The sequence below is a fragment of the Quercus robur genome, chromosome 2 (genome assembly GCF_932294415.1).
Source record: "Quercus robur chromosome 2, dhQueRobu3.1, whole genome shotgun sequence".
Lineage (NCBI taxonomy): Eukaryota > Viridiplantae > Streptophyta > Magnoliopsida > Fagales > Fagaceae > Quercus > Quercus robur.
Genome location: NC_065535.1, coordinates 14,019,017 through 14,028,936, shown reverse-complemented (window position 1 = coordinate 14,028,936; position 9,920 = coordinate 14,019,017). Strand labels below are relative to the sequence as shown.

General features: G+C 34.9%; 1 protein-coding gene across 1 annotated transcript; it reads right to left on the bottom strand.

The window, feature by feature from the left end:
- Window positions 1-2,467: 2,467 nt before the first annotated feature.
- On the bottom strand, window positions 2,468-6,857 carry LOC126712489 (mechanosensitive ion channel protein 6-like). The gene is made up of 5 exons (XM_050411828.1): window positions 5,242-6,857; window positions 4,117-4,240; window positions 3,638-3,931; window positions 3,340-3,542; window positions 2,468-3,032 (listed from the first exon to the last, which is right to left on the bottom strand). The coding sequence occupies exons 1-5, from the start codon at window positions 6,558-6,560 to the stop codon at window positions 2,744-2,746; spliced, it is 2,229 nt and encodes a 742-aa protein (XP_050267785.1). The 5' UTR covers window positions 6,561-6,857; the 3' UTR covers window positions 2,468-2,743.
- Window positions 6,858-9,920: the final 3,063 nt, after the last annotated feature.

Here is a 9,920-nt window from a genome sequence, read left to right as displayed (position 1 = left end):
GGGATACATCTTCACTTTCTTTATTTCAATTAATTTAAATGAACAAAAGTGGGCCGAAATAAACTAAATGGGCTGAAGTGAATTGAATTGGATCAAACTGGACCAAAGTTGATTGAATGGACCTAAGAGCATCTCCAGCAATTTGTCTAAATTTTTGTACTGATTGGACAATGAATAATGACATTTATCTATTACCTACTCACTTTTTCAAGTACACCTTCCAACAGATTCTCTATCTTTTCTCCATCTCATTTAAATATTATTTCTTCATTCATTCTTTATTCGTTCTTTATTCTTTTTTAGTCTTTATTTTTTCTTCCTCTATTCATTCTCAATAATTATATTTTTCAACAAAAAGTGTTACATCCACAATATTTTTTGCAATACTTTCACAAAAATCATAACAAAATCTTATATGAAAAGTTATTACTGGTTTTAATTTGATCCCACCACTGAAATTATATTTTTACTCACCAATATTAGCTAATAACAATATGTTACTTAAAATTTATTGTGAAAATATTGTGGTAGCATTTCTAAATTGTCATTTCTTATTCTTTATATTATTTTTCCTTTCTTTCATCCATATGTTTTCTTTTCTTTTCTTTTCTTTTTTTTTTTTTCTTTTTTTCACTTTCTTTTTCTTCACCACTCATGTATACCCATATATCTCCATCCTCTCCTTTTTTTTTTTTTTTCTCTACTTTCCACTTGATTCCAAAATCTCCCTCTCTCTTTCTTTCTCCAGCTCTCTCTTTCTCTACTTTTTTTCTTTTCTTTTTCTACTTGATTCCAAAACGTTCTCTAGCTCTCTTTGTGATAAGAAACAAAGAAAGAGGTAGAGAGAGAAAGAACAGATGGGTTAGATGGCTTCGTTCCGCTCTTTGTGCCATGCCTTTCGCTCCACTGCCGCTACTCGTCTTCCTCCCCAACGCAGCCCAGATGGGTTAGATGGCTTGTGTCTTTTTTATTTTTATTTTTATTTTTTTTATGATTTGATTAATTTTAAGATTATGTTTTTGAGTTTGTATTTTGATTATGCTTTAATTTAGAGATTTTTAACAGAAAGGATTGTTGTGTTTGTAGCTGTGGTGGGAGTAAAGAGAAAGAATTGTTTTTTATTGAGTTGTATGATTTTTTTTAAGTAGAAAAATTCATTTGGAGTTGCTACAGTCTTCTCTAGATAAAGAGAACGATTGTAGCAACTTCAAAAAAAAATTTGGAAAAATTTTGCTTTTAGAGAAGCTGTTGGAGTGAGTTTTTGGTGTGTTTGTTCTCCAAAATTGGTTTTAGAGAACCTATTGGAGATGCTCTAAGTGAACTAAAATGTTACATTGATGTGACTAAAAAATAGTGTAAATATTATCATTAAAAAATAATTAGAAATTTTTTTTATTAAGTTATTGATATGAAACTAACCAATCATGTCACTTTGTAAATTTTTTAGTTAGTAAAATATAACGTTTAAATATTCTTTTTACTATTAAAATTTAAGTAAAAACATTTGTAGGGACTGAAATTGTATTGATCCAAAAACCGGATTGGGCTCAAACCTTAACGACCCAAACAATAAATTTGTAGAGCGTGGGTTGAAGAACTAGATTTATCCCAGAAGAAAAACGATTAATTGTAACGATGTAAGATAATATGATACAGACAAGATTATCGAATTTGTCCTCGGAACCAACTAGGTTATTTTTTGTTCTATGGTTTTCTTTTAGAAGTCTCTCGTATCTCCTCCTTGGCGCATTCTTCCAAGTTATATACTCCAACCTTTGTGTCATCCCTACCACACACGTGTATGCTAGATTAGGGGGATTCCTCCCTATCCCATCCAACACTTCTTGGAATCATCAACCAGTGGCTTGTAAGACTGCTCGATCACTGTTTTGGTATCACTTCCACATTAATGCGGCCAGAGAGTTGGTTGAGAGACAATTAATGCAGAGGTCGTAGCCTTTGAAGATATTTGTCTGCCTTTTTATCCTTATTCCTGATCCAATGTCCCACTCTCAGCTGTGACGTAGTCCCGAAGTAAGTTCGTGATGATAAGGTACTCAGATTCATCTTAGATACATGTTGCCAAGGATACTGTCATCCTCAGACACTTGTTGGACCCATCTCATATTGCCTCTACTCCTCTCTTAGCTTTATTCTATTCATAGCCTTACTTGGGCCTCCTCGGATGGTCCAACATCCTCGGATAGGGCCATAGGCTCAGTTAATACCGCTTTCAACAATACTTCCTGAGTAACTGGCCCCCACAACATTCATAAGTTGCATTATTTAAAATATCTTATTGTTTGCTTAATATTAATTTAGAAAATGCTTAAATGACTTCATGTACAAATAGATTTTGACAAAACAATAAAATAAACTCATTTAGTTATTTACTAATAGATTTCACAATTGAAATGGATCAAATGAACCTAAGTAGACAGTAATATACCGAACGGACCAAAGTGGATAAAAATAATAGTAAAAACAATAAATATTATGTTTTAACTTGTCTATTACACATTACATAGACATAAATTTGAGAATGCAACAAACTTGTAATGTATCTTATTTATGTTTTAATAAGGAGGTAGAGTTTATCTTGAGTCACCATAAATCATTTCCCAGATCCAACAATTCTTATGGTGAACCATTGCCAATTCCTTCACAAGCCGAAAAGAAATTGGCGCTAGGTGCCAGTCCTCATTCTAGAAGTTGGCCTCACTATATATGACCTGCATAATGATCAGCTAGCATAGGTTTTCCAAGTCGAAGGAAGCCTGTTTGATACTGGAGGTGGCAAGTTTTGGACATTCACGTCAACAGGCAGCAGGCGGTATTCAATATCGAGCTCCTTGAAAATTTTGATCATCTCTTCAAGCAATGCCTCTCTCCTAAGAAATCTCTCCTTTATGTCCTGATAGTTCAATCTGTGTCCAAGCCACACTGACATCATCAGTTTGTTCATGTCTATCACGTCCCTCATTATCACCATTGGACCTGGCTGCCAGTGCTCTTTCTTGCCTTCAATATACCTGCAATTTCAGTAGCCACAAGGCCCTCAACGTCATAGAATTATTTAAGAAAGGATTTTTATTTTTTGGTGGCAGACCATATGGAATAACGTAAAAAAGTGAATAGTCGATCATATGTGCTTAGTCCATGCTCATGGCAAGAGCAATGTGAAGCACTAATGAAAGTGGAGTGATTGGTGGTACCACTAATTCTGTGCGTGATTCTAAATGTGTAATAGAGTCTATATCATTAATATTTCTAGGAATTAGGTTGCACTAGGGAAAATGAAAATTAATAAGGAAAGAAAAGATGCAGGACCATACATACCCTGTTATTCTTTCTTTCATGCTGGTTATCTTTTCCATTGGGGTGGAGATGTTAATACAGAAATCAATTGCATCTCCCATGTCTGGACTACGTTGATAGTTACCAATGGGCTTTGTAGCTAGAATACTGTTAGGGTATATGATCTTTTGGTTATCATATCTCAGAAAAACTGTAGTTAGTATGTTCATCTCGTCAACTACCATCTGAAACCCAAGGAAACATAAGTTAGAACACAAACGAAAGATATATGCTTATATGAGAGTGCATAATAAACATCTTATTAAGCCTCCTTTCTTACCATGACTCCGTCGACTTCACAACGATCACCAACATCAAATGGGTGAATTACAAATAAGAAGATGATTGCTTCAAATACTGTTCTGCAGGTATTCCCAAACATAAACACCACCAAAACTAGTTGTGAACTTAAAAAGACGAGGAAGTGGGTAATTGGAACTTTGAGTATAATAAGCCATATTATCAATGTGATGATAGCTACAATAATGTTCAACAAATTATGGAGTTCGTCCACAGCTGTTTTTGTATCAGTGAGAGACAATGCAAGTGCCCTTCTCTCTCTAAAGGCTTTAACCTAAAACAAAAGGTGAAGTTTACTTTAGCTCATTGTTTCATATATAGAAAATAAATGAGAACACAATTCAAATTTTTTCCCCACAAGGAGATGTCCATCAAATAAATGAGAACAGAAATTGCATAGTATCTTTTACATTGAGCACCATAGCCAGAGGCCAAGAAACATATAGAAAGTAGTCATACCATCCAGTCCATATGGAAGGACTCGCTGATTCCCTTACTCTCTGCTGCTACTCCAAACAGATGCATCGTCTTCAAAGCTTCTTCTTTACTCATAAAGCGCATCACATCCTCGAGGCAAATGCATCTTATATAGAGGTTTGCATTTTATAAAAATCAAGATGGTATGACACATCAATATTTAAAAAACAAAAAATAAGACAAGAATTACTTCAAGGAAGGCTAGGAACAACATTTTTCACAATCTTTCTTCCAACTTGTTAAAGTGTCAAATTATGATTGATGTTTCATCACTTTTACATGGATTCATCTTTGTTACCATTTTTATTATACGTCTATCACAACAAGACACACATCGTGGAAAATGTTGTGGAAATATTTAGAGATGTACATGGGTCGAGTTGGGTTGAGGGGTTTTCTTAACTCAAACTATCACAGTGGGTTAAAAAAAATCCAACCCATTACAGGGGTCCAACCCAACCCAAACCACGTGGATTAGGTTGGACAGTTTTTTTTAATTACTATTATTATTATTATTAAATTGAACATTATAACAACACCATTACAAATAAGAGTAAATATATAATCAAATAATTATGAGCATAATACCAAACTAACACAAATAATATGAGGAGAACTTAGAGTTTGGATTTTATTTAGGGCTTAGAATTGGAGTGAGAGTAGTGGGAGAGGGAGAGAGAGTAACATGAGATAAGAAGGTGATTGAAATGAGAACTTAGGGTTTAGGCTTTATTTAAGAAGATGAGCAAAAAAGTAAATAACAAATTTATATAATATATTTTTAAATTTAAATATATATAAAATATAAGTGGATTGAGTCGGGTTATATGAATTTGAAAATTTTATGACCCAAACCCAACTTGACTTATTGTAAAAATAAATTTACAACCCAACCTAACTCAATCCACCAACTCCTAAAAACTAACTCTCAATGGGTTGGTTAGATCAGGTCAATTTTAGTGGGTTGCATGCCCTAAAAATTTGCCTCCCTAGATTTTTTATATTAAAATAATAATAATAATAATAAAAGGAAAGCACTAGTATTTTACACCCTTTTTTTGTCATTTGATGTAAGAAAAGAAACGGTGAAAGAATGTAAGAACTTACTCCGACCCTGGCTTTGCCACGTTCTGAAATATCCTGTTGGCTGCCTCTTTTGCCTGGCACTCACTTCTGATTTGCAACAAAGCTTCATCCTGGATTTTTGAATTCAGTAACTGCTCATCCAGAGTGGATAAATCCCCATGCTGGACAATATTAACCATCCTCTTCATATTCCAAGCTGATATATTCTTCTGATTCAGCTTATGCAGGTGATCAACAGAGATCTCCTCATCTTCCCTTTTATACATTGTCCTCGAAAATCTAGAATTCTTCCCAATCATTGGAATTTTTCGTTCTCTACCAATTCCAATCACCTTCCTACACCTAGGAGGCAGAGTTGTTCCAAGCTCACCAGGCAAAGTAACCCCAGCTTTCTCAAGCTCCTGAAGCTCAGCCAGAACTTCCTCTTCTGTATCATGCCTTTCAAATAATGGCGAACTAGAGAGTATTTTGATGACATACTGATTAAACAAAGCCTCCTGGATTCGTTCAAAGAATGTGTTTACATGGAAGGTTGAAGCCAAGACCTTAACAAGCAGAGTTTTCATGAGCCATATTAGGGTACCCACAATTAAACAAACAAAAACCCTATTTACGTAAGGCAAAATCTTGCTCTCTGTCTTCTTTTTAAACTTGTCATGGAAAATACTATGCCACACAAGCAAAACCAAACCCAACCAGAGGCAATTCTGAACGGATTTTCTCAGCCCATAAACAAAATACAATACCCGTTTTCGCAAAAGAAAATTGCGTTCTATAAAGAACACAACCACTCGAATACCCCAACCCGACGCTAAACGTCCACAGATTAATGCTAAAACCATTATTTCCCACTTCCATAATGGAAGATCCCACACTATGCACCTTTTTATAACTGGGAACCAAAGGCTACAAGCTAAGGATACAACAATCAAAACAAGACTCACAGATTGAAGCATTGTCAGTTTGCTGAACTTCATTCTCTTATATTCTTCCGGGATGTCATCAATATCATCATCTTCCTCATAATCTTGAACTTTCTCAGGGATTCTTCCAGAGTTTACTGAGCTTTGACATGGTTCCTCTGGCGGGTCTATCAGCCTAGACTTGGTCATGCTCATCACTGACTTCCATGAACGTACCCTAAATGAAGCATTTGAACTGCACTTTACAACCTCTGCTCTACCTGAATTCAAGTACCCTAAGTGGTTTTCTTGGTCCCAAAACTCTTTATTTCTTCGTCGTAGAGACTCACTTCTTCCCTGAAAGTTGTTGCTGCATGGACTTCCGCTAATATCATCAAGCTTGATTGCTACTTCATCTTCTCTTTGGCTTCGAGCCATCTGATAGTAGTTTCTTTATCGTTATTTGTGGAAGTGGGGTGCTTTTATTGCTTAGCAGAAGAATAAATTGGTTTCGAGGGCTTTCTGAATGGTTCCATAAAAAGAATTCGACCAACTTATAAGCACGACAATAGTACTCCAGGAATATCGAGTAAAGGACTATTTTAGATGTGCTTCTACGCAAATGGCAAGTCCACTAATTCCTCATCATCAATGCCGAAGAATATCGAGTTTAGGTGGCCAGCGTGAATTAATTGCGTGGACGGAAGCAACTTGCCTGAAGTGCACTTCAAGGTTTCTCAGTCTATAATATACGTGTTGAAAAAACTACTCATTTTTCCATCTTCAACTTTCCACTAATCTAATTAAGTATCATTTTTATTTTGTTGTTGTTGATGTACCTTGCCCAATTATCTTCAACTTTCCACTAATCCAAGTATCAATTTTTTTTTTTTTTTTTTTTTTTTTTGGTGACGGTAGTTGATGTACCTCGTCCAACCCCCAAATGGAAGAGAGAGGTAGGTTGAACGCCTCCAAGAATAAGAGATCTAAGTGGAGAGCATTCATATTGGTGGTATATTGGTGGTGCTAAATGTTATGAAATTCAAGGAGTAATAATAATGTAAGAACAAAATGATCTAGTAGACAAACAAAATTGACTTGGAGACACAATTAAATGCTATTCTTAAACAATATTTGCCCCCACACAAAAGTTGTTAAAGAGTTGCTAAAAAGTTACTACAAATTTATTCCCATGATACAACCAAATTTATTAGATTCTATAAATAGTAATTTTTTTGGAGAAGAGACCCACTAGATTTCTTGTGTTTCTAAGAAGATTTGAGAGAGGGGAAGTTTGTTAAATAGTTACCAAATAAGTATGAACTACTATTTATACTCAAAAGATTATGACCCTTCAATAGCTAGGCACATTTTGGTTCAATATACACTTTTAATATATATCCAGCTCAAAGGGTTATGATCTTTTAATATGCACCGTTTGGTTCAATAGGCACTTTTAATATATATTCAATCCAAAGGATTGTGACATTTCAAAAGACACATTTTTGTTTAATTGGCGCCTTTTGGTATTTCTATATATTAAGAGGATTTAGAAAGTTAGTTATGACTTTAAAAATTTTCAAAAATACTCCTAGTCTAATTAAATAATAATTATTCTTAAAAAATAAAATTGGTTAAAATTGTAATTTAACAAAATTCCAAAAAAAAAAAAAAAAACTAATAGAGAATTTTTTTTCCCTAAAAATTAGCACACACTTTCTCCTATTTAAATATATTTCATGCACGTTTGATACTTTTTTTTTTCCTTAAAACTAGCACACACTAAACCCATCAATTTACTCCTTTTCAAATCCTAAATTTTAGTTTCTTAAAAATCCTTTTCTATGTAACCTCACTAACAATAAATAAATTCAAATTGAAAAATTACATTAAACTCAAAATAAAGAAAGAGTCTCATCGTACGTGCGGAGCACATGTGATATTTATATATACAGTCTATCTTGTATATATTTATATATACAACAATAAAAAATTTATTTTTTATCGTCTCAAAAAGATAATTTATTTATTTCAACACTTCACTTTTCAATTCACCCAACATCAAAGTTCCTATTTTTTTACCACTTCATTTAAATATTTTTTCTTTATTCTTCCTCTATGTCTCTTTCTCTCTCTTCTCTGAAGCAAGAACAAGCAACCACAACCACAACCACCACGCATAACCCACTGCCAGCACAACCAACCGCCACAACCCATTTAAAAAATTAAAAAAAAAAAAAAAAAAAAAACCAATCACCACAAAACTACCGCAACCTATGCACCACCATCATCGCTGCCACAACTGAAACCCACCACAACTTGAAACCCAAAACCACCAAAATCAAAGATTAGATCTCTCTCTCTCTCTCTCTCTCTCTCTCTCTCTCTCTCATCTAAAGCTACCACCCCTCACAACTCACCACTCACTACCTCCACAAACTCACCACCTCCACAAACTCACCACCAACCACCAAAATCACAACCAAGCACCACCACAAGCCTTCATAAAACCCAAATCAAATAAAAAAACACATAAACCATAATCAAGGCAACTGGCCACCATCCATTGCCATAAACACCCATAACCCACTATAAATCTAATTAAAAAAAGAAACCCATCATAAACAGCCACAACTTATCATCATCACCATCATCCTAGCAAAACCCAAACCCAAAGTAATCCATGGATCTTTGATCTGACCCAAACAAAAGCCTAAATCCCCTTAATGATTCAATCAAGAGAAGAGGGCTAGGGTGAGAGCAAAAAGAGAGAAAGATAGAAAGAGGGAGAAAAAAAAAAAAAGAATAAGCGAGAGGATAATTTTTTAATGATAAAAGGTCACCCACTGTGAAAAAAAAAATAGTTTTTTTCCCTTTGGAGCTATAATAAACTTGTAAAGTTGGCAGTATACTGTTTACAGATTGCAAAAATTTTTAGATATACCACCACCAATGTAGCGTGCCTTTTAATATTTGGTGTGTGTGTGTGTGTCTTTTGAGAAGGTAATATTTGGTGTGTTAAAATTGCATTTTAGCAATTTTAGCACCACCAATGTGAATGTTCTTAGCAACTCAAAAAATAACTTTATCTTTAACACCTCATTTTACAATATACCAAATATCGAAGGTTCAATTTTTTTACCACTTCATTTAAATATTTATTCTTTATTCATACTCTATTTCTCTTTCTCTATCTTCTTCTCCATCTCTTTCTCTTCTTTGAAGAAAAAAAATCACAAACCACATTTTCTCAATGCAGTAAACCCACATCCACTACTAGCCACCACCACCACCACCGGTTAAAAAAATTCATGCCCATTGCCAGCCTTCACCACCACTAGTAAAAAAAAACATAAAATAAGAACCCACAAAAGAGAGAAAGAGAGAAGTCTGATTTCAACCCACAAACAAGAACCCAACAGCCCACAACCTACTGTCACAATCACAAGTAGGAATGGCAAAAATTGCCCGACCTATGGGTACCCAACCTGACCTGACCTTGATGGGGTGTGTTTTACCTGACCCGCAAAGCAAACGGGGTAGGTTTGGGTTTTAAAAACCCAACCTGTAGCAGGTTCGGGTCGGATGCGGGTGTGGGTATTATGCATACCGGCCCCCAACCTGACCCATATACATATATACTATTAAAATTTTTTAAAAACCCTAAGTAGAAATACTGCTCTAACTTTCCCATTTCTCTATTTCAGTTCCCTAACCCTAATCACTCTCTCAACTGCCTCCCTCTCCCTTTCTCTCACTCTCACTTGCTGCCGCCGCCTCCCTCTCCCTCACTCTTAG